The following is a 24,652-nucleotide window of genomic DNA, read 5'->3' as shown; positions in this document are numbered from 1 at the left end:
CAATAACTCCTCTGGGTTCTTTGTTTTCTGCACAGTGTTCTCCACCTGTCCTCTTCAGGTTGGAGGGAAGTTCCTGCCTCAAGTGGAGGAGTTTAAGTATCTCGGGGTCTTGTTCACGAGTGAGGGAAGAATGGAGCGGGAGATTGACAGACGGATCGGTGCGGCTGCCACAGTAATGGGGGCGCTGTGCCGGTCCATTGTGGTGAAGAGAGAGCTGAGCCGAAAAGCAAAGCTCTCGATTTACCGGTCGGACTATGTTCCTACCCTCACCTATGGCCATGAACTTTGGGTCATGACCGAAAGAACGAGATCCTGGATACAAGCGGCTGAAATGAGCTTCCTCCGTAGGGTGGCCGGGCACTCTCTTAGAGATAGGGTGAGGAGCTCGGCCATCCGGGAGGAGCTCGAAGTAGAGCCACTGCTCCTCCACATCGAGAGGAGCCAGTTGAGGTGGCTCGGGCATCTATACCGGATGCCTCCTGGACGCCTTCCTCGGGAGGTGTTCCAGGCACGTCTCACCGGGAGGAGGCCAAGGACACGCTGGAGGGACTATCTCTCTTGGCTGGCCTGGGAACGCCTTGGGCTCCCCCTGGAGGAACTGGAGGAGGTGTCTGGAGAGAGGGACGTCTGGGCGTCTCTGCTGAGTCTGCTGCCCCCGCGACCCGGTCCCGGATAAGCGGAAGACGACGAGTACGAGTACGAGTTCTCCACCAGATTCAATACAGAACGTTCTTCCTTCACTGTCAGGCTTGTGCCAAAGAAACACGGTGAACTGCCTTTGTGACCATTTCTCAGATTCTTTAACCCAAAGCTGACAGTAAACATCTGGATGAGGATAAATTTATTAATTAAAATGATCCCATCGACAATTTCAAGTAACTGTGTTGCACCAGGAAATGTCTGTTTACTTAGAAATGAAGAAGAGCTGGTGCCAGAGTTTTCTTTATGGTATGTGACTCAGTGAGATTAGGATTAACAAACATTTGCAGCTCCTGAAATAGTTTCAGTTTTGCTGTTCTATGTTTGCGGGATTTATTTTTTCAAAACTTCCTTAACTTATTTTGTATTTTTTTTGTTTCCTCCTGTTGTATTTGTTGCAATCAACACTTATGATGGTACAGGTCACTTGTCTTCAGGAACATTGGTTTTAAATATATATTAACCATTACTACAAATATTACCACCTAACGTTGGATCGTTTAGTAACCCCATATACCTGAGTACTGGCAAGAATGTAAAACTACTTTTACCACTGCTGCTTAGGCCTACATAATAAACACTTGATCCAAACTTGTGCGGTTCAGAGGAGCTGGGGTTAATAAAAGATCCAATTGATTTATTGTTCATCCTGTCCTAATGCATGCAGCGTTGTTTTATGTATGTGCACCACCTGTGTAAAATCTCCCAGTCTATTAAATCGAACGCACCAATGTCCTTAGCAACCGCTCTGTTTTGGAGGTAAGCACGCATGCGCTCTCGTGTAGTGTAAGTGAAATCTCTGAACATAAGCTGTGTTTTCGAGCTGTACTGTGTTGTTGTAATTCAGCAAAATAACATGAAACACAACTAGTTTCTCTCGCTTTGATTTTAACTGGGGTATTTTGAAGCAAGCAGACAGACATTAATGTAGCGGTGCACGTTTCAAAGGCTAGCCTTTCACAAAAGCTTCGAGCTCTGAGGGGAGAGAAGCCAAGCAAGAGCATTGAGGGTCCAACATAGCAGAACAGTTCAGAAACAATTTGGAACAAGGAAAAAAAGCTATATTTATAAACAGAATAAGTTGTGTTTTAGACTGCCTATTGGTAGTGGATCTGATCTTCTTTGTGTGCTTGGGAGTTTCTGTGCTCGTTTTTGCAGCCATAACTGGTTCTGGATGACGGCTTCATAGCAGACAGCCGTTCTACCTTCTTCCCGGTACTGCGTACAGGCGCATAATCATTTAGTGGGACGCAGAACCAACCCTTACCGCCTCTCCTTCACCCGTGGGCCTAAGCAGGCCTAACTTACCTGAGCTCATACAACTCTTTTTAAGGGGAAAACCAATATATAGATATAACTCTACTATAATAAATACTAAGATAAAACATGTTATCCCATTTAGGACAGAATACTTACCTGAAACGTTAGCAGAGTATTAAAACCATTTTTAGTTTTGTGTTAGGTTTACAACCAGTTAAATTTTCTTCTTAAAAGCCAAAGCTAGGGCACAGCTGCTGAATTACGAATTTATCACAGGTAAAGATGTTTTCTTGCAGTCTTGCTGAACTTCTCTTCACAGATTTAGCTTGGGAGCCATCAGCCAGTTTGCCTGTGTTTCCTGGCATGTTTCCTGCATTACTGCACATTGCATACTGCTTATGTCATTATACCATTGGATGGTTTGTCTGGTACAAGCCTCCAAGTGCTCCTAACCTGCAGACCCTTGGTACACTTTGATGTAGAGATATAAAAATTTAAAAGCACCACTTGAAGGATTTTAAACAATCAGCCCCACTCCAGGTTTTTATCACATTTAACTCATTTTTAGCCCATCAGGACATACAAAAAGTAAATCTTGGGCCCCTAGTTTAAACTCTAAAGGTCTGGCTGAACCTTAAAGGTAGCTTTAAGGTTCAGCCAGACGTCTTATCTTCTGCTTCTGAAGGTCAGCGAGATGCTTCGAGCTCTTTCACTGAGAGTCAACGTGTACGTCTCACAGTGTTTTGAGGACGAACAACCTCCGTCTCCTGACTCCCACAACGAGGCCGTCCAGGTGGACCAGGCTCAGTCTCCAGAAATTCCACTGCAGATCCAGCACTTCCTGCACCACTCTTCAGGGCCTTCCCGGTGCTCCCTAAAGCTCTACCGTGGTTCCAAGTCTCCCGAGCTCCATCGTGAATTCAAGTCTCTCGAGCTCTTCAGTGGGTACAAATCTCCCAAGGTCCTCAGTGGGTTCAAGTTTCAACCTCTCAGTCAACCACCTGACAGGGTTCTTCGTGGGTTCTCCTGGTCCTCCACCCTCCATGGCCGACCTCCAAACCAGACTCCCAGAGGGTCCTCTATGATCCTCAGTTGGCCTCCAAGGTTCCTTCTCAGCCGCCGCCGCCAACCTCCAAGGTTCCAACGCCACTCCCACATCTAGTCGCCACCCTGGATTCTCTGTGGGTTTCTCATGCACCACCACCACAGCCAGCCTCCAGATCCTCATCTCTGCCATCACCAGCCCCCTAGATCCCTGCTCCTGCGTTGCCACCCCTTTAGACCCCTGCTTCTTTGTTGCCGGCCTCCTAGGTCCCTGCTCCTATGTTGCCGGCCTTATGGCCATCCACCTAAGCTCTGTGCCTTTTCGGGACGACCTTCCGGCAGTCTTCCTTTTTGGGTTTATGCTTCTTGCTGTCCCTCCGAGGAGTCCTCATTGTGGACAGTGGACTTTTTCTCACTGTCCTGTCCAAAGGTGGAAAATCCTAATTCACCTTTTATCTCCAGTATAAACCCATATCAGTAATTTTAGAACAATTAAAAGCAACTCTAAACAGGTTTTTAACCTTGATTTAAAAAAACTCAGGCATTCAGCATTTCTGCAGTTTTCTGGAAGTTTGTTCCAGATTAATGAGTTTTTCAAGATCCTGCTGGAACATTAATCCTTTAATCCTGGAAATATTCTAAAAATAAATTAATATTGCTGCATTATTATTCTGGCTGAACCAAGTTTCCATTAAAACATGAGATCGAGGTTTAGATTGAGAACAAAATCACTGATTAGAAAGGAGCTTGTAACTAAAACCTGTTAACAGGAAGAGATCTTCAGATTTCACAGTATCTTTATAAAAGCAGGTTTATGTGACACACAACATTTTCAATCAATCAATCAATTAGGATTGATTGTACTGGAATAATACACTTTATACTGATTTACCTTTTACTGCTCTGAATTAATGATTTTCTTTTGATTTTTTTAAATTGTTGTTGCTCAACTGAATCCATTTTTTGGCAGTTCGAAAACAATTTTTTTTATTAAACAAAAAAAGCAAAGGAACCTTTGTAATCTAATATGTGATAGAATTGATTTCAAGGTAAAAAAAAAAAGAGTTAATGACCAGATGTGTGTAAAATAAGGAATATATATATATTTTATTTATTACAATATATTTTCTATCAACACAGTAAATTGCAGTGCAGTTCACATCACGTGTTTTATAAAAGTTATATTTGCTTAAACTTAACATTTAAAAAATCTTAAAACATAAAACATTAAGAAACCCTAAAGATAAATGATAAAATAAAACATTAAATTGCCCATATTAACAAAATAAGGCTTTTGGGTTCTCTAAAAAGACACAGATTACCCTAAAATTACTTAAACCGAAACAATAAGCAAAAAAGAAAAGCAGATAAAAACAAAAGGTATCTTTTTCATCCCTTCTTAAATTAAATGTGTTGTCCCACTTTCTTTGCTCTATGCGATTAAACCAAAAATCAAATGAATCCTCTCGGCGGACAGAACGCATGAAGCCACTACAGTTTATGTGACTGACCAATTCATCTTTTGAGACAAAATCATGTTAACGTTTAGGCCAACTGGCTCCAACATTGCATACAGAGGATGTTATAGGTTAGTTATAGACTGTTCAGTCAGAAAATTAGCAGGAATTTGTTTAAAATGCCCTAAGAATAAACTGGTGAATGAGAAGTGAGTCAAGCAAACTGTAACAGCTTTATATATGCTCCAACTTGAAGGTTTTGTTAAACTGGTAGTTTGTCTTTATCACTGTTGGTTTTTCAACAATCTTGTCTGAGCTGGAGTTTAGATTTGTTCTGAAGGCATCAGCAGATCACTGATGAGCCAGGATCTCCTCTCCCTTCTCTATTTTAGCTATGATCTGTGCCTTTTCTTTCATTTTCATCAGAGCCTGAACTCGTTCCTTCCAGCCTGGTTTAGACTCCTGTTGCTCTCCTTTAATGAGCATGTCAATATATTCTGGAGTGGTAAGGGGATTTGGGTTCAGGGCTATTTCCTTCAGTCTGTTCAGACACTTTGCAGCCTCTGCGATCAGTTTCACCACATCATCCTGCATAGATTTATAATCAGACAGCAGGTTTTTAATCAGCTCCTCCAAAGTCACCTTCTGCCCGCAGGCCTTCTCGTATTTTTCTTTCAGCTCCTTCACTGTTCTTTTTTCATGAATTTCTAGATATTCCCATTTGAAGCTCTGGTTAGAATGCACATTCCAAAAACATTTCCCTGGACACACTGTACAGTAACCGTCCTGCCCCATTGCAGAACATCTTCTTTTACCATCATCATTAGGTATAACACAAGGATAGTGACAGGTAACATGACACTGCAGACAGTTGGTGATGTACTGTCCAGTGTGAGAAATATCAACTTGCTCAACTTTTTCCAAAGTGACGTGAAACTCAAAGTCCTCATTTTTCCTGATCTCTGCTTCGTGCTCTTGGAGTTTTTCATTGGTCTCCCTAATATCCTGCAGCTTGGCCAAGCCGAGTTTAACCTGCTTCTGCAGCTCCTCAGCTGTACTTTCCAGATGCTTTCTTTCTTTCAGGACCTGACTGGTCATTGTCAACCTTATGGTTCTGACGTAATTTAGACTAGCAAAGAAACCGGCCATGCTCTTTGTCCCCATGTTCCAAAACTCAAAAGTTTTCTCTTCGTTGAGCCGAATCATGCGTCTTATCACTGAGGATTTGTTGTCAGCAAACAGCACTGAGTTATTAAATCTGAAGTGAACTGGGAGACCATCATTACTTTTAGGACATGGGACACCAGACACTCTGATGGCTTCTAGAACTGGTTGCTGCTGCTCGTCTGCATACGTCACCAGGACCCTGATGTTTTCTGCTACATCTTTGCCAAAGATTGAGAGTGCTGAATCAAACACGTATGTTTGTGTTGATGTCAGTTCAGTTATATTGGCCTGAACTACAAAACACACGGCATCAATTTCACCGACACCTTCCTGATCAGCGAAGAGGTTACGCAGCTGTTCTGTGATGTCCTTGTCTCTGTCTATGCCTCCGGTGTCTCCAAAGCCTGGAGTGTCCACAATAGTCAGTGAGTAATTTACTCTGAAACCCTCCTGGTGGTAGAGTTTGTACACGGTGATTTCTGGTGTCTGATTGTGAACTTGTGATTTTGTTTGACTTTCGTCCACTAACTTAAACCGAAACGAGTCCTCCCATCTAACACCTAGAACGTAATTTATCATCGCATTAATGACAGTGGACTTCCCAGCACCTGTGGCTCCAAGAACCAGGATGTTTCGGTTACAGTTCATGGATTTCTCTCCAAAACTGAAACTTTTGCACCCTTTAATGCTGATTTGTTTTTCTTCCAGTGCAATTTTGTAAAGCGGGAGATGGCCTGTTTGTGATGTAAGCAGAGTGCTTTTTCCTTTAACGACTTCAGCCAGTCGTTTAGCTCCTGGCTTTGAATCAATGCAGGTCTGATTTAGTCCCACAGTGACTGACTGGTAAAAATCTGAAGTTAATATGAATAAATGTTTCAGTGGAAGGATGTTGAACCAATGTAACCAAAGTGTTACAGTAACAATGACCAACAGAGTTGTTGTCAGTGAACTTGACAAAATGAAGAATGCTGTGACAGTCAGCGTTAGCGCTCCTGATATCTTAGGATCATCTAATGCTGGGATGACTACATCTGAAACTCTCTTTCCTGCTGCGAGTAAATCTGTCAGAGTGATAATGTTCTTCCAGTGTAACAAAAGTACAACAACCACAACAAGGAGGAGAGTTGTTATCAGTAACAGGCACATCTTGATTGTCAGAGTTGATTCTTCTTTGGTGTCAGTCTGCCTGTAGTCGAACATAAGAAAACAGTCAAAAAAAATGGCAAAACTAAAAAACAGTTTCTTCTTTATTTAATCGATCCTCAGGTGAGTCATACAGGTACAATAAAATAGTTTTTCTTAGACACTGACAAACTAACCATGTGATTATGGTCTTGCCTAATAAACATGTTAAAAGGTTTGAACCTAACTAAACTTTTTTACTGCCGATTGTATAAATTTCCTAATGTGGGCCCCTCCTTCAACCGCCACCTTAACGTGGTGGAGGTGTTTAAGTGCTCAAATGATCCTAGGTCCTATGTTTTTCGGGGTTTAAATGCCCTTGGTAGGGTCTCCCATAGCAAACAGACTCTGAAGAAGGGTCAGACAAAAAGCAGTTCAGAAGCTTTCATGAGGACTAGTACAATGAGACACGTGACTTTGCCCAGTACAGCGGAGCCAGGGCCCAACCCTGGAGCCAGGACTGGGGTCGGAATTTGTCAGCGAGTGCCTAATGGCCGGGTTAGTGATGCTGGGCCATCCCCCAGTGGGCCCACAAACTGCAGGGGGAACCATGAGGGACCGGTGCTAAGAGGACCAGGCAGCGGTCGACGGCGGAGACCTCAACAACCCCATGTCCGGATGGTTAACCTGACTCTATGGACGTGGAATGTTACTTCGCTGGGGGGAAAGAGTCTGAGCTTGTGCGGGAGGTCGAGAGATATTGGCTAGATGCCGAGCTCACCTCCACACACAAGCTAGACTCTGGAACTCTTTGAGAGACGTTAGACTATCTTCTACTCTGGAGTGGCCGGTGGGGAGAGGCGGCGGAATTGAGTGGGTTTGTTTGTCGCTCGCCCGGCTTCGCCGCCTCATGTTGGGGTTTTCCTCAGTGGATGAGAGGGTCGCATCCCTGCGCCTTTGGGTCAGGGAGAGGTCTCTAAGTGTTGTTTTGGCCTACAGGCCGACCAGCAGTGCAGAGTACTCTTCTTTCTTACCATCCCTGTCGGAGGTGCTGGACAGTGCCCCTCTCAGGGTCTCTCTCATTCTGCTGGGGGACTTCAGTGTCCACGTGGGAAACAACAGTGACACCTGGAGGGGAGCGATTGGGAGAAATGGCCTCCCCATTCGTAACCCAAGCGGTGTTTAATTTTTTGGACTACTGTGCCACTCATGGATTGTCCATAATGAACATAATGTTCAAACATAAGTGTGTTCATCAGTGCTCGTGGTAGAAGGACACCCTAGGCAGGAGGTCGATGACTGACTTTGTAGTTGTATCTTCGGACCTAGTCAGGGTCTGCTGGGAACGTCTGGCAGAACCCTTGGCCAGGTAGGTATTCAACTCCCACCACCGGAAGAGCTTTGACCAGATTCTGGGGGAGGTTGGAGACATAAGAGTCCAAGTGGACTGTGTTCTCCTCCTCTATTGTCGATGCTGCCGCCCATGGCTGTGGCCCTAAGGTCTGCGGTGCCTGTCGTGCCCACAATCCCCAAATCCGGTGGTGGACACTGCCAGAAAGGGATGCTGTCAAGCTGAAGAAGGAGTCCTATCAGTTGTGGTTGGATTGTAGGACTCCTCAGGCAGTTAAAGGGTCCCTTGAGGCCAAGCATGCTGTGTCCCGGGTGGTGGTAGAGGAAAACACTTGGGAGGAGTTTGTTGAGGCCATGGAGAAAGACTACCGGTCGGCCTCAAAGCGATTCTGGCAATGCGTCCGGTACCTCAGGGGAGGGAAGCAGTGCTTTGCCAACACTGTGTACAGTGGGGGTGAAGAGCTGCTGACCTCTACGGGGGACATTACCAGGCAGTGGGAGTACTTTGAGGATCTCCTTAATCCTGCTGTCATATCTTACCCTGGTGGAAGACGAGATTGGGGATTCAGAGTTGGACTCGTTCATAACCCAGGATAAAGTCACCAAGGTAGTTAAAAAGCTCATTGGTGGCAAGGCTTTGGTGGGTGGATGAGATCCACCCTCAGTACCTCAAGTCCCAGGATGTTGTGGGGCTGTCGTGGTTGGCACGCCTCTTCAACATTTCGTGGCGGTCAGGGACAGTGCCTCTGGACTGGCAGATCGGGGTGGTGGTCCCCCTTCACAAGAAGGGTGACCGGTGGGTGTGTTCTAACTATAGCGGGTTCACACTCCTCAGCCTCCCTGGGAAATCCTATGCCAGGGTGTTGGAGAGGAGACTCCGGCTGATAGTCGAACCTCAGCTTCAAGAGGAGCAGTGTGGTTTTCAGACCGGCTGTGAAACACTGGACCAGCTCTACAACCTCTGCAGTGTGCTCGAGGGTTCATGGGAATTTGCACAACTGGTCCACATGTGTTTTGTGGACCTGGAGTAGGCCTTTGACCGTGTCCCTCATGTGTCCCTGCTGGCACTAAGTCGAACCGAGGGTGGCTTGCCCTCTTCAGGTTGGAGGGAAGCTCCTGCCTCCTGTGGAGGAGTTTAAGTATCTCAGGATTTTGTTCACGAATAAGGGGAGAATAGGGCAGGAGATTGACAGAAGGATCGGTGCAGCTGCTGCAGTAATCAGGATGCTCTGCAATCCGTTAGGGTGAAGAGAGAGCTGAGCCGAAAGGCGATTTACCAGTTAGTCCACGTTCCTACCCTCACTGGTCATGACTGAAAGAATAAGATCTCGGATACAAGAGGATGAAATGAGGTTCCTCCGCAGGGTGGCTGGGCACTCCCTTAGAGACGAGGTGAAGAGCTCGGCCATCCGTGAGGAGCTTGGAGTAGAGCTGCTGCTCCTCCACATTTAGAGAAGTCAGTAAAGATGGCTTGGGCATCTTTTTGGAATGCCTCCAGTACGCCTCCCCCAGGAGGCTTTCCAGGTACGTACCACTGGGAGAAGGCCCAGGGAATGGCCCAGGACACGCTGGAAGGACTCTGTGTCACGTCTGGCCTAGGAACGCCTTGGGCTCCCACCGGAGGAGCTGGAGGAAGTGTCTGGGGAGAGGAAAGAGTGGATGTCTCTGCTCAGTCTGCTGCCCCCGCCATTCGGTCCCGGATAAGCAGAAGACGACGAGTGTGAGTCTTAATGTGGGGTTTTGTTGTCACAGAATAAATGAACTCAGACTAAAGGTTTTATTTGGCTCAATGTGAAATTATGTTACTGTGATAAAAGGTGAATTTCTTTGGAAGCTCTTGTCACGTTAGGGTGCAAATGAAGACAAATTATACATACTCAGTAAATTAGAATATGAGCTGAAATGAGGCTTGTTTGTCACATTAAAAGTACCCTTGAACAGGTATTGAACATACTTTTCATTAAGACCTCATTTCTACATTAAATGATGTTTTATTGGTCTGATGTAATATACTGATCTTTAATGTGTCTTAATTAGCTGTGAGCAAAAATAATTAACAGAAATAAATATTTCAAAACATCAATCAGTGAGTAATTAATCTATATAACGTCTTTCTCTCAGTGATGGAGTTACAGGAATAAATGAACTTCAATATTATTCTAATATACTGAATATGACTGTATGTCTAAGCTGACTTTATGACAGCTGATTTTGAAATGTCGAGTTTTGCTCAGTGGAACTAAATAGAAATTAAAGTCCTGTGAGATATATTTTTAGTTTTCAGCAGGTTAATTTCAGTCATGCAGATATTTGGTCTTTACTGCAGCAAGTAACTCACCTGCAGAATAACCAATGCTAATGATTAATTATTTTTTAAAGTGAGTCTGTTGAGTTAAAGATGAATCAGAACAAACCTTGCTTGGGATTTGGAAACACAACGTGCAGATCCAAATGATCTCAAATTGTTGATTGGACTTCCAGTCAGGGTCTGACTAATTCCTGAGAAACAAGAACAAACACAGAACCAGTTTATGTCTTATTGTTCTGCTGTGAGGGTACATCATGTAAAGATATTTCTAAATGAAATCAGGAAATTGTAAAAATAGAAAATATCAGACACATAAAGTCCAACAGTTAAGGCTTTACTTGCTTTCTATAAGAGGAATGAATGTTAAATTTAGTTTGATCCTTGTGAGCTTCATGTTCAACCACAGCATCACTTTGCCAACAGCTGATTTATGCATTTAAAAAAGAAATTTGTTTATTCAGACACATTTTGTTTTACAAAGAAACAAACATACAATATATGTCCTTGTAACAAAATAAAACAAAAGGTCTGAAAAGGGTATATATGACTAAGCTGTGCCATGTCCTACATAATGTTGAAGAAACCAATTCATCATTGTCACTTACCTCCAACTATTCTTCAGAGAACATGAGGATGAGCTCTACGATCTTTTACAGTTGCTCCTTTTTATATACAAAGACTCGCCAACACACACCTAGTTCTACTCAGAATGAAACAAAAATCATTACACCTTTTCTGGCTCTCATACAACTTTGTAAAGAAATATGTGAGATCCGTTTTTCCCCAAGCAAGTGAAACCTTCGTATACTTCCTTTAGAGAGAGCATCACAAAGCATCCAGTGTGAATAATTTTTAGTAGAAACCTCCTGAGGCTCTGCAGTGTAGGGCTCAGAAGAGTTGGAGGTATTTTTAGTGTTGTCAGTGCAATAAAATATCTTTTAAACAGGGTTAAGAATAAAACTTATGCTGGATTAACTCTAGGAGGCTAAATTGTTGGATGTTTTTGTACCAACACTTTGTAGTGACTGGCTACAAAGTTTGGTTGAGGAAACTGGATTCAGGTGTGTGGGTATGTTGGACTTTATGCATATTGTTTTTTTTTTCATTCACAGTATTATTTTAAACTTTAACAGATATAGTAATGTCCTCTGAAGTATTTTTGTGGAGAAACAAGGTTTCTCCACAAAAATATGCAATAGCGAGTGTGAGGACCCACAGGCCTGCCACATGGTCCCTGGACGGACACTGAGGAGATCCGAGCCACAGACATCCAAAAGCCCCCCAAAGCACAGGAACCCCGGAAGAACCACCGCCGGGACTACCGCAACCCCCCCAGAGAAGAGCAGTGAAGAGTCCCAGGGGAACCACCCAGCAGCGACAGTGCAGAAGCCCCAGGGAGCGGCAGCAACGAGCCCACAGTCCCCGCCGGCAGCCGTCCACGCCCGAGCAGATCCAGCCATGGACTCAGAGGCACAAGACCCTGGGACACACCACCCCCAAAGCAGAAGCCAAACAGAGCCCAGGGGGCCAGGCCCCGGCAAGCAGCCACCGGGAGTGAGCCAGCACACGCCAAAGCACCCGGCCCCGGACACCGAGAACCACAAGTACACCAGCAGTCAGAGACTCCAACCACCGGCAGGTAGTGTGGCGGGGAGGAAATAGGTCCCCATAATATGGGGGCCTAAGCTGATCCAGGAGAGGGAGCAGTCCAAGACCCAACCTGTCGCAAAAAAACAAAAAAAACAAATAGGCACACAGTCACAATCACCCACTCCCACCCTCATGCATACACATAAAATCACTCACACCCAACGTAAAGATAAACAACAATGGACGTCACACTCCCCATGCATACTCTATACTCCCAGGTCCAGGCGCCGGTACCCCCTAGGGGCAATCAGCCCCCCAGACCCAGGAGGTGGCCCCCTTCCCTCCCAGGGCATAGGCAGGCAGACAGCGCCGGCACCGCCCAGACCCGGGTGACCCCGGCCCGGCTCCCGCCCCGAACCCAGTCCCCAACAACCCCCATCCGCCTCCAGAGAGGGAGCTATGTACAAAAGAGGGGTCCACATGGCCCAAAGCAGCCCGCCAACCGGAGCCGCACCAGGACGGAGCAGTCCCGACCCCCCAACGAGCTCTGATCCCAACCCCTTGAGACTCCCAACCCCAGTGAACCCCAACAAGAACCTCCCCACTGGGCCACCCCCAACAAGGACCCCGATATCGAACACACCCCCCAAACCCAAACGCCACAAATCCCCTCCCCAACAGGGGCACAGCCCCACAGGTGAACTCCATGGCCGAGAAGCCGATGAAACCACACCCACACAGCGCAACCTCCACACACAGCCCCGCTCCCCCACAACACAGCGCGCCACTGCAACGACTGCCCAGGGAGAAACACTATCCGGCTCAGCTCCGCCATCGCCTCCCAGCCGATCCAAACACCAGTGACCCCACGCCCTGGAAGCGGATACAACCCCTCCCCCCTTGGACACGACAGCCAGCAGAGCAGCACACCTCCAAGCCCGCCCAATCCCCCCAGACAGTGCCAGCAGCCCCCAGCCCACCAGTCCACAAGAGGGATACAAGCACCTGCTGGGGACCTAGGCCATACAGGCCAACCGCTTCAGGCCAAGCACCAGCCACCCCAGTGCAGTCACAAGACATGCTCCACCGCCCCACCCACCGAACCGCCAACCGCAGCCCAGCGCCCGACCCCGGGCCAGGATCCTATATAAATAAAACTGAATTCAATTGAACGTTTTTGCAATGTTTAATGAAAACCAACTTTCATTTTGAATTAAATAAAAATAATTAAAAGGTTTTATGAGAAATGTTCAACCTGCCATTTGTCCAGTCAGCAGAAAATAAAACTAAATGAAATAATAGCTATGATTGAGTGACCATTAATGTTTAGATCGTTTCAGTTCATTTATAAAGCACCAATTCACAATAAATGTCATCTCAGCGCACTTTAAGGACACACAGATTTAATTTATGTTCAGAAATAGGAAGTCAGATCAAACCAGTTATTCTGACATTTCAATCCCAGTCATAACACAAAGCAATCAAATTCAGTTTATTAATCTAATCTGTGAAATGTTTTCTATTGAAGCCCCTCCAGATGCACTCAGTCAATGACTTGGCAGCAATCTCTCTTCCTGGGGAAGTATGTTGCCTATAATTCAATTGTTTTTTAAATTCACTATGATAATTTCACGTTTTTCTTTCTGTGTGAGCTCCAGTGAGTAGGTTTTTTACAATCATTAATGTATCAATACAAAATAATACATGTAAAAAATAAATATGTATAACAGGTTGACCTCTTACGCTTTCTATGCTGATAAACTCAATAACTCCTCTGGGTTCTTTGTTTTCTGCACAGTGTTCTCCACCTGTCCTCTTCAGGTTGGAGGGAAGTTCCTGCCTCAAGTGGAGGAGTTTAAGTATTTCGGGGTCTTGTTCACGAGTGAGGGAAGAATGGAGCGGGAGATTGACAGACGGATCGGTGCGGCTGCCACAGTAATGGGGGCGCTGTGCCGGTCCATTGTGGTGAAGAGAGAGCTGAGCCGAAAAGCAAAGCTCTCGATTTACCGGTCGGACTATGTTCCTACCCTCACCTATGGCCATGAACTTTGGGTCATGACCGAAAGAACGAGATCCTGGATACAAGCGGCTGAAATGAGCTTCCTCCGTAGGGTGGCCGGGCACTCCCTTAGAGATAGGGTGAGGAGCTCGGCCATCCGGGAGGAGCTCGGAGTAGAGCCGCTGCTCCTCCACATTGAGAGGAGCCAGTTGAGGTGGCTCGGGCATCTATACCGGATGCCTCCTGGACGCCTTCCTCGGGAGGTGTTCCAGGCACGTCTCACCGGGAGGAGGCCAAGGACACGCTGGAGGGACTATGTCTCTCGGCTGGCCTGGGAACGCCTTGGGCTCCCCCTGGAGGAACTGGAGGAGGTGTCTGGAGAGAGGGACGTCTGGGCGTCTCTGCTGAGTCTGCTGCCCCCGCGACCCGGTCCCGGATAAGCGGAAGACGACGAGTACGAGTACGAGTTCTCCACCAGATTCAATACAGAACGTTCTTCCTTCACTGTCAGGCTTGTGCCAAAGAAACACGGTGAACTGCCTTTGTGACCATTTCTCAGTTTCTTTAACCCAGAGCTGACAGTAAACATCTGGATGAGGATAAATTTATTAATTAAAATGATCCCATCGACAATTTCAAGTAACTGTGTTGCACCAGGAAATGTCTGTTTACTTAGAAATGAAGAAGAGCTGGTGCCAGAGTTTTCTTTATGGTATGTGACTCAGTGAGATTAGGATTAACAAACATTTGCAGCTCCTGAAATAGTTTCAGTTTTGCTGTTCTATGTTTGCGGGATTTATTTTTTCAAAACTTCCTTAACTTATTTTGTATTTTTTTTGTTTCCTCCTGTTGTATTTGTTGCAATCAACACTTATGATGGTACAGGTCACTTGTCTTCAGGAACATTGGTTTTAAATATATATTAACCATTACTACAAATATTACCACCTAACGTTGGATCGTTTAGTAACCCCATATACCTGAGTACTGGCAAGAATGTAAAACTACTTTTACCACTGCTGCTTAGGCCTACATAATAAACACTTGATCCAAACTTGTGCGGTTCAGAGGAGCTGGGGTTAATAAAAGATCCAATTGATTTATTGTTCATCCTGTCCTAATGCATGCAGCGTTGTTTTATGTATGTGCACCACCTGTGTAAAATCTCCCAGTCTATTAAATCGAACGCACCAATGTCCTTAGCAACCGCTCTGTTTTGGAGGTAAGCACGCATGCGCTCTCGTGTAGTGTCAGTGAAATCTCTGAACATAAGCTGTGTTTTCGAGCTGTACTGTGTTGTTGTAATTCAGCAAAATAACATGAAACACAACTAGTTTCTCTCGCTTTGATTTTAACTGGGGTATTTTGAAGCAAGCAGACAGACATTAATGTAGCGGTGCACGTTTCAAAGGCTAGCCTTTCACAAAAGCTTCGAGCTCTGAGGGGAGAGAAGCCAAGCAAGAGCATTGAGGGTCCAACATAGCAGAACAGTTCAGAAACAATTTGGAACAAGGAAAAAAAGCTATATTTATAAACAGAATAAGTTGTGTTTTAGACTGCCTATTGGTAGTGGATCTGATCTTCTTTGTGTGCTTGGGAGTTTCTGTGCTCGTTTTTGCAGCCATAACTGGTTCTGGATGACGGCTTCATAGCAGACAGCCGTTCTACCTTCTTCCCGGTACTGCGTACAGGCGCATAATCATTTAGTGGGACGCAGAACCAACCCTTACCGCCTCTCCTTCACCCGTGGGCCTAAGCAGGCCTAACTTACCTGAGCTCATACAACTCTTTTTAAGGGGAAAACCAATATATAGATATAACTCTACTATAATAAATACTAAGATAAAACATGTTATCCCATTTAGGACAGAATACTTACCTGAAACGTTAGCAGAGTATTAAAACCATTTTTAGTTTTGTGTTAGGTTTACAACCAGTTAAATTTTCTTCTTAAAAGCCAAAGCTAGGGCACAGCTGCTGAATTACGAATTTATCACAGGTAAAGATGTTTTCTTGCAGTCTTGCTGAACTTCTCTTCACAGATTTAGCTTGGGAGCCATCAGCCAGTTTGCCTGTGTTTCCTGGCATGTTTCCTGCATTACTGCACATTGCATACTGCTTATGTCATTATACCATTGGATGGTTTGTCTGGTACAAGCCTCCAAGTGCTCCTAACCTGCAGACCCTTGGTACACTTTGATGTAGAGATATAAAAATTTAAAAGCACCACTTGAAGGATTTTAAACAATCAGCCCCACTCCAGGTTTTTATCACATTTAACTCATTTTTAGCCCATCAGGACATACAAAAAGTAAATCTTGGGCCCCTAGTTTAAACTCTAAAGGTCTGGCTGAACCTTAAAGGTAGCTTTAAGGTTCAGCCAGACGTCTTATCTTCTGCTTCTGAAGGTCAGCGAGATGCTTCGAGCTCTTTCACTGAGAGTCAACGTGTACGTCTCACAGTGTTTTGAGGACGAACAACCTCCGTCTCCTGACTCCCACAACGAGGCCGTCCAGGTGGACCAGGCTCAGTCTCCAGAAATTCCACTGCAGATCCAGCACTTCCTGCACCACTCTTCAGGGCCTTCCCGGTGCTCCCTAAAGCTCTACCGTGGTTCCAAGTCTCCCGAGCTCCATCGTGAATTCAAGTCTCTCGAGCTCTTCAGTGGGTACAAATCTCCCAAGGTCCTCAGTGGGTTCAAGTTTCAACCTCTCAGTCAACCACCTGACAGGGTTCTTCGTGGGTTCTCCTGGTCCTCCACCCTCCATGGCCGACCTCCAAACCAGACTCCCAGAGGGTCCTCTATGATCCTCAGTGTGCCTCCAAGGTTCCTTCTCAGCCGCCGCCGCCAACCTCCAAGGTTCCAACGCCACTCCCACATCTAGTCGCCACCCTGGATTCTCTGTGGGTTTCTCATGCACCACCACCACAGCCAGCCTCCAGATCCTCATCTCTGCCATCACCAGCCCCCTAGATCCCTGCTCCTGCGTTGCCACCCCTTTAGACCCCTGCTTCTTTGTTGCCGGCCTCCTAGGTCCCTGCTCCTATGTTGCCGGCCTTATGGCCATCCACCTAAGCTCTGTGCCTTTTCGGGACGACCTTCCGGCAGTCTTCCTTTTTGGGTTTATGCTTCTTGCTGTCCCTCCGAGGAGTCCTCATTGTGGACAGTGGACTTTTTCTCACTGTCCTGTCCAAAGGTGGAAAATCCTAATTCACCTTTTATCTCCAGTATAAACCCATATCAGTAATTTTAGAACAATTAAAAGCAACTCTAAACAGGTTTTTAACCTTGATTTAAAAAAACTCAGGCATTCAGCATTTCTGCAGTTTTCTGGAAGTTTGTTCCAGATTAATGAGTTTTTCAAGATCCTGCTGGAACATTAATCCTTTAATCCTGGAAATATTCTAAAAATAAATTAATATTGCTGCATTATTATTCTGGCTGAACCAAGTTTCCATTAAAACATGAGATCGAGGTTTAGATTGAGAACAAAATCACTGATTAGAAAGGAGCTTGTAACTAAAACCTGTTAACAGGAAGAGATCTTCAGATTTCACAGTATCTTTATAAAAGCAGGTTTATGTGACACACAACATTTTCAATCAATCAATCAATTAGGATTGATTGTACTGGAATAATACACTTTATACTGATTTACCTTTTACTGCTCTGAATTAATGATTTTCTTTTGATTTTTTAAAATTGTTGTTGCTCAACTGAATCCATTTTTTGGCAGTTCGAAAACAATTTTTTTTATTAAACCAAAAAAGCAAAGGAACCTTTGTAATCTAATATGTGATAGAATTGATTTCAAGGTAAAAAAAAAAAGAGTTAATGACCAGATGTGTGTAAAATAAGGAATATATATATATTTTATTTATTACAATATATTTTCTATCAACACAGTAAATTGCAGTGCAGTTCACATCACGTGTTTTATAAAAGTTATATTTGCTTAAACTTAAAATTTAAAAAATCTTAAAACATAAAACATTAAGAAACCCTAAAGAAAAATGATAAAATAAAACATTAAATTGCCCATATTAACAAAATAAGGCTTTTGGGTTCTCTAAAAAGACACAGATTACCCTAAAATTACTTAAACCGAAACAATAAGCAAAAAAGAAAAGCAGATAAAAACAAAAGGTATCTTTTTCATCCCTTCTTAAATTAAATGTGTTGTCCCACTTTCTTTGCTCTATGCGATTAAACCAAAAATCAAATGAATCCTCTCGGCGGACAGAACGCATGAAGCCACTACAGTTTATGTGACTGACCAATTCATCTTTTGAGACAAAATCATGTTAACGTTTAGGCCAACTGGCTCCAACATTGCATACAGAGGATGTTATAGGTTAGTTATAGACTGTTCAGTCAGAAAATTAGCAGGAATTTGTTTAAAATGCCCTAAGAATAAACTGGTGAATGAGAAGTGAGTCAAGCAAACTGTAACAGCTTTATATATGCTCCAACTTGAAGGTTTTGTTAAACTGGTAGTTTGTCTTTATCACTGTTGGTTTTTCAACAATCTTGTCTGAGCTGGAGTTTAGATTTGTTCTGAAGGCATCAGCAGATCACTGATGAGCCAGGATCTCCTCTCCCTTCTCTATTTTAGCTATGATCTCTGCCTTTTCTTTCATTTTTATCAGAGCCTGAACTCGTTCCTTCCAGCCTGGTTTAGACTCCTGTTGCTCTCCTTTAATGAGCATGTCAATATATTCTGGAGTGGTAAGGGGATTTGGGTTCAGGGCTATTTCCTTCAGTCTGTTCAGACACTTTGCAGCCTCTGCGATCAGTTTCACCACATCATCCTGCATAGATTTATAATCAGACAGCAGGTTTTTAATCAGCTCCTCCAAAGTCACCTTCTGCCCGCAGGCCTTCTCGTATTTTTCTTTCAGCTCCTTCACTGTTCTTTTTTCATGAATTTCTAGATATTCCAATTTGAAGCTCTGGTTAGAATGCACATTCCAAAAACATTTCCCTGGACACACTGTACAGTAACCGTCCTGCCCCATTGCGTCACATCTTCTTTTACCATCATCATTAGGTATACCACAAGGATAGTGACAGGTAACATAACACTGCAGACAGTTGGTGATGTACTGTCCAGTGTGAGAAATATCAACTTGCTCAACTTTTTTCAAAGTGACGTGAAACTCAAAGTCCTCATTTTTCCTGATCTCTGCTTCGTGCTCTTGGAGTTTTTCATTGGTCTCCCTAATATCCTGCAGCTTGGCCAAGCCGAGTTTAACCTGCTTCTGCAGCTCCTCAGCTGTACTTTCCAGATGCTTTCTTTCTTTCAGGACCTCACTGGTCATTGTCAACCTTATGGTTCTGACGTGATTTAGACTAGCAAAGAAACCGGCCATGCTCTTTGTCCCCATGTTCCAAAACTCAAAAGTTTTCTCTTCGTTGAGCCGAATCATGCGTCTTATCACTGAGGATTTGTTGTCAGCAAACAGCACTGAGTTATTAAATCTGAAGTGAACTGGGAGACCATCATTACTTTTAGGACATGGGACACCAGACACTCTGATGGCTTCTAGAACTGGTTGCTGCTGCTCGTCTGCATACGTCACCAGGACCCTGATGTTTTCTGCTACATCTTTGCCAAAGATTGAGAGTGCTGAATCAAACACGTATGTTTGTGTTGATGTCAGTTCAGTTATATTGGCCTGAACTACAAAACACACGGCATCAATTTCACCGACACCTTCCTGATCAGCGAAGAGGCTACGCAGCTGTTCTGTGATGTCCTTGTCTCTGTCTATGCCTCCGGTGTCTCCAAAGCCTGGAGTGTCCACAATAGTCAGTGAGTAATTTACTCTGAAACCCTCCTGGTGGTAGAGTTTGTACACGGTGATTTCTGGTGTCTGATTGTGAACTTGTGATTTTGTTTGACTTTCGTCCACTAACTTAAACCGAAACGAGTCCTCCCATCTAACACCTAGAACGTAATTTATCATCGCATTAATGACAGTGGACTTCCCAGCACCTGTGGCTCCAAGAACCAGGATGTTTCGGTTACAGTTCATGGATTTCTCTCCAAAACTGAAACTTTTGCACCCTTTAATGCTGATTTGTTTTTCTTCCAGTGTAATTTTGTAAAGCGGGAGATGGCCTGTTTGTGATGTAAGCAGAGTGCTTTTTCCTTTAACGACTTCAGCCAGTCGTTTAGCTCCTGGCTTTGAATCAATGCAGGTCTGATTTAGTCCCACAGTGACTGACTGGTAAAAATCTGAAGTTAATATGAATAAATGTTTCAGTGGAAGGATGTTGAACCAATGTAACCAAAGTGTTACAGTAACAATGACCAACAGAGTTGTTGTCAGTGAACTTGACAAAATGAAGAATGCTGTGACAGTCAGTGTTAGCGCTCCTGATATCTTAGGATCATCTAATGCTGGGATGACTACATCTGAAACTCTCTTTCCTGCTGCGAGTAAATCTGTCAGAGTGATAATGTTCTTCCAGTGTAACAAAAGTACAACAACCACAACAAGGAGGAGAGTTGTTATCAGTAACAGGCACATCTTGATTGTCAGAGTTGATTCTTCTTTGGTGTCAGTCTGCCTGTAGTCGAACATAAGAAAACAGTCAAAAAAAATGGCAAAACTAAAAAACAGTTTCTTCTTTATTTAATCGATCCTCAGGTGAGTCATACAGGTACAATAAAATAGTTTTTCTTAGACACTGACAAACTAACCATGTGATTATGGTCTTGCCTAATAAACATGTTAAAAGGTTTGAACCTAACTAAACTTTTTTACTGCCGATTGTATAAATTTCCTAATGTGGGCCCCTCCTTCAACCGCCACCTTAACGTGGTGGAGGTGTTTAAGTGCTCAAATGATCCTAGGTCCTATGTTTTTCGGGGTTTAAATGCCCTTGGTAGGGTCTCCCATAGCAAACAGACTCTGAAGAAGGGTCAGACAAAAAGCAGTTCAGAAGCTTTCATGAGGACTAGTACAATGAGACACGTGACTTTGCCCAGTACAGCGGAGCCAGGGCCCAACCCTGGAGCCAGGACTGGGGTCGGGATTTGTCAGCGAGTGCCTAATGGCCGGGTTAGTGATGCTGGGCCATCCCCCAGTGGGCCCACAAACTGCAGGGGGAACCATGAGGGACCGGTGCTAAGAGGACCAGGCAGCGGTCGACGGCGGAGACCTCAACAACCCCATGTCCGATGGTTAACCTGACTCTATGGACGTGGAATGTTACTTCGCTGGGGGGAAAGAGTCTGAGCTTGTGCGGGAGGTCGAGAGATATTGGCTAGATGCCGAGCTCACCTCCACACACAAGCTAGACTCTGGAACTCTTTGAGAGACGTTAGACTATCTTCTACTCTGGAGTGGCCGGTGGGGAGAGGCGGCGGAATTGAGTGGGTTTGTTTGTCGCTCGCCCGGCTTCGCCGCCTCATGTTGGGGTTTGCCTCAGTGGATGAGAGGGTCGCATCCCTGCGCCTTTGGGTCAGGGAGAGGTCTCTAAGTGTTGTTTTGGCCTACAGGCCGACCAGCAGTGCAGAGTACTCTTCTTTCTTACCATCCCTGTCGGAGGTGCTGGACAGTGCCCCTCTCAGGGTCTCTCTCATTCTGCTGGGGGACTTCAGTGTCCACGTGGGAAACAACAGTGACACCTGGAGGGGAGCGATTGGGAGAAATGGCCTCCCCATTCGTAACCCAAGCGGTGTTTAATTTTTTGGACTACTGTGCCACTCATGGATTGTCCATAATGAACATAATGTTCAAACATAAGTGTGTTCATCAGTGCTCGTGGTAGAAGGACACCCTAGGCAGGAGGTCGATGACTGACTTTGTAGTTGTATCTTCGGACCTAGTCAGGGTCTGCTGGGAACGTCTGGCAGAACCCTTGGCCAGGTAGGTATTCAACTCCCACCACCGGAAGAGCTTTGACCAGATTCTGGGGGAGGTTGGAGACATAAGAGTCCAAGTGGACTGTGTTCTCCTCCTCTATTGTCGATGCTGCCGCCCATGGCTGTGGCCGTAAGGTCTGCGGTGCCTGTCGTGCCCACAATCCCCAAATCCGGTGGTGGACACTGCCAGAAAGGGATGCTGTCAAGCTGAAGAAGGAGTCCTATCAGTTGTGGTTGGATTGTAGGACTCCTCAGGCAGTTAAAGGGTCCCTTGAGGCCAAGCATGCTGTGTCCCGGGTGGTGGTAGAGGAAAACACTTGGGAGGAGTTTGTTGAGGCCATGGAGAAAGACTACCAGTCGGCCTCAAAGCGATTCTGGCAATGCGTCCGGTACCTCAGGGGAGGGAAGCAGTGCTTTGCCAACACTGTGTACAGTGGGGGTGAAGAGCTGCTGACCTCTACGGGGGACATTACCAGGCAGTGGGAGTACTTTGAGGATCTCCTTAATCCTGCTGTCATATCTTCCCCTGGTGGAAGACGAGATTGGGGATTCAGAGTTGGACTCGTTCATAACCCAGGATAAAGTCACCAAGGTAGTTAAAAAGCTCATTGGTGGCAAGGCTTTGGTGGGTGGATGAGATCCACCCTCAGTACCTCAAGTCCCAGGATGTTGTGGGGCTGTCGTGGCTGGCACGCCTCTTTAACATTTCGTGGCGGTCAGGGACAGTGCCTCTGGACTGGCAGATTGGGGTGGTGGTCCCCCTTCACAAGAAGGGTGACCGGTGGGTGTGTTCTAACTATAGCGGGTTCACACTCCTCAGCCTCCCTGGGAAATCCTATGCCAGGGTGTTGGAGAGGAGACTCCGGCTGATAGTCGAACCTCAGCTTCAAGAGGAGCAGTGTGGTTTTCAGACCGGCTGTGAAACACTGGACCAGCTCTACAACCTCTGCAGTGTGCTCGAGGGTTCATGGGAATTTGCACAACTGGTCCACATGTGTTTTGTGGACCTGGAGTAGGCCTTTGACCGTGTCCCTCATGTGTCCCTGCTGGCACTAAGTCGAACCGAGGGTGGCTTGCCCTCTTCAGGTTGGAGGGAAGCTCCTGCCTCCTGTGGAGGAGTTTAAGTATCTCAGGATTTTGTTCACGAATAAGGGGAGAATAGGGCAGGAGATTGACAGAAGGATCGGTGCAGCTGCTGCAGTAATCAGGATGCTCTGCAATCCGTTAGGGTGAAGAGAGAGCTGAGCCGAAAGGCGATTTACCAGTTAGTCCACGTTCCTACCCTCACTGGTCATGACTGAAAGAATAAGATCTCGGATACAAGAGGATGAAATGAGGTTCCTCCGCAGGGTGGCTGGGCACTCCCTTAGAGACGAGGTGAAGAGCTCGGCCATCCGTGAGGAGCTTGGAGTAGAGCTGCTGCTCCTCCACATTTAGAGAAGTCAGTAAAGATGGCTTGGGCATCTTTTTGGAATGCCTCCAGTACGCCTCCCCCAGGAGGCTTTCCAGGTACGTACCACTGGGAGAAGGCCCAGGGAATGGCCCAGGACACGCTGGAAGGACTCTGTGTCACGTCTGGCCTAGGAACGCCTTGGGCTCCCACCGGAGGAGCTGGAGGAAGTGTCTGGGGAGAGGAAAGAGTGGATGTCTCTGCTCAGTCTGCTGCCCCCGCCATTCGGTCCCGGATAAGCAGAAGACGACGAGTGTGAGTCTTAATGTGGGGTTTTGTTGTCACAGAATAAATGAACTCAGACTAAAGGTTTTATTTGGCTCAATGTGAAATTATGTTACTGTGATAAAAGGTGAATTTCTTTGGAAGCTCTTGTCACGTTAGGGTGCAAATGAAGACAAATTATACATACTCAGTAAATTAGAATATGAGCTGAAATGAGGCTTGTTTGTCACATTAAAAGTACCCTTGAACAGGTATTGAACATACTTTTCATTAAGACCTCATTTCTACATTAAATGATGTTTTATTGGTCTGATGTAATATACTGATCTTTAATGTGTCTTAATTAGCTGTGAGCAAAAATAATTAACAGAAATAAATATTTCAAAACATCAATCAGTGAGTAATTAATCTATATAACGTCTTTCTCTCAGTGATGGAGTTACAGGAATAAATGAACTTCAATATTATTCTAATATACTGAATATGACTGTATGTCTAAGCTGACTTTATGACAGCTGATTTTGAAATGTCGAGTTTTGCTCAGTGGAACTAAATAGAAATTAAAGTCCTGTGAGATATATTTTTAGTTTTCAGCAGGTTAATTTCAGTCATGCAGATATTTGGTCTTTACTGCAGCAAGTAACTCACCTGCAGAATAACCAATGCTAATGATTAATTATTTTTTAAAGTGAGTCTGTTGAGTTAAAGATGAATCAGAACAAACCTTGCTTGGGATTTGGAAACACAACGTGCAGATCCAAATGATCTCAAATTGTTGATTGGACTTCCAGTCAGGGTCTGACTAATTCCTGAGAAACAAGAACAAACACAGAACCAGTTTATGTCTTATTGTTCTGCTGTGAGGGTACATCATGTAAAGATATTTCTAAATGAAATCAGGAAATTGTAAAAATAGAAAATATCAGACACATAAAGTCCAACAGTTAAGGCTTTACTTGCTTTCTATAAGAGGAATGAATGTTAAATTTAGTTTGATCCTTGTGAGCTTCATGTTCAACCACAGCATCACTTTGCCAACAGCTGATTTATGCATTTAAAAAAGAAATTTGTTTATTCAGACACATTTTGTTTTACAAAGAAACA

At 44.9% G+C, this 24,652-nt stretch overlaps 2 protein-coding genes across 2 annotated transcripts; both read right to left on the bottom strand.

Moving 5' to 3' along the window:
- Positions 1 to 4,095: 4,095 nt before the first annotated feature.
- Positions 4,096 to 6,602, bottom strand: LOC124870145. Its single transcript, XM_047368670.1, has one exon. It carries the CDS (start codon positions 6,273 to 6,275, stop codon positions 4,812 to 4,814), a length of 1,464 nt encoding a protein of 487 aa, XP_047224626.1. The 5' UTR covers positions 6,276 to 6,602; the 3' UTR covers positions 4,096 to 4,811.
- An 11,969-nt stretch (positions 6,603 to 18,571) lies between these two features.
- On the bottom strand, positions 18,572 to 20,590 carry LOC124870144. The gene has a single exon (XM_047368669.1). The coding sequence runs from the start codon at positions 20,585 to 20,587 to the stop codon at positions 18,572 to 18,574; it is 2,016 nt and encodes a 671-aa protein (XP_047224625.1). The 5' UTR covers positions 20,588 to 20,590.
- Positions 20,591 to 24,652: the final 4,062 nt, after the last annotated feature.

This window comes from Girardinichthys multiradiatus, chromosome 6, assembly GCF_021462225.1.
Source record: "Girardinichthys multiradiatus isolate DD_20200921_A chromosome 6, DD_fGirMul_XY1, whole genome shotgun sequence".
Taxonomy (NCBI): domain Eukaryota; kingdom Metazoa; phylum Chordata; class Actinopteri; order Cyprinodontiformes; family Goodeidae; genus Girardinichthys; species Girardinichthys multiradiatus.
The sequence above is the reverse complement of the archived record's forward strand: the minus strand, read 5'-3'. Positions and strand labels throughout refer to the sequence as shown.

What these genes read in the sequence shown, in the direction of transcription:
- LOC124870145 (XM_047368670.1), bottom strand. Translation starts at nt 6,275, where the DNA reads ATGAACTGTAACCGAAACATCCTGGTTCTTGGAGCCACAGGTGCTGGG.
- LOC124870144 (XM_047368669.1), bottom strand. Translation starts at nt 20,587, where the DNA reads ATGTTCGACTACAGGCAGACTGACACCAAAGAAGAATCAACTCTGACA.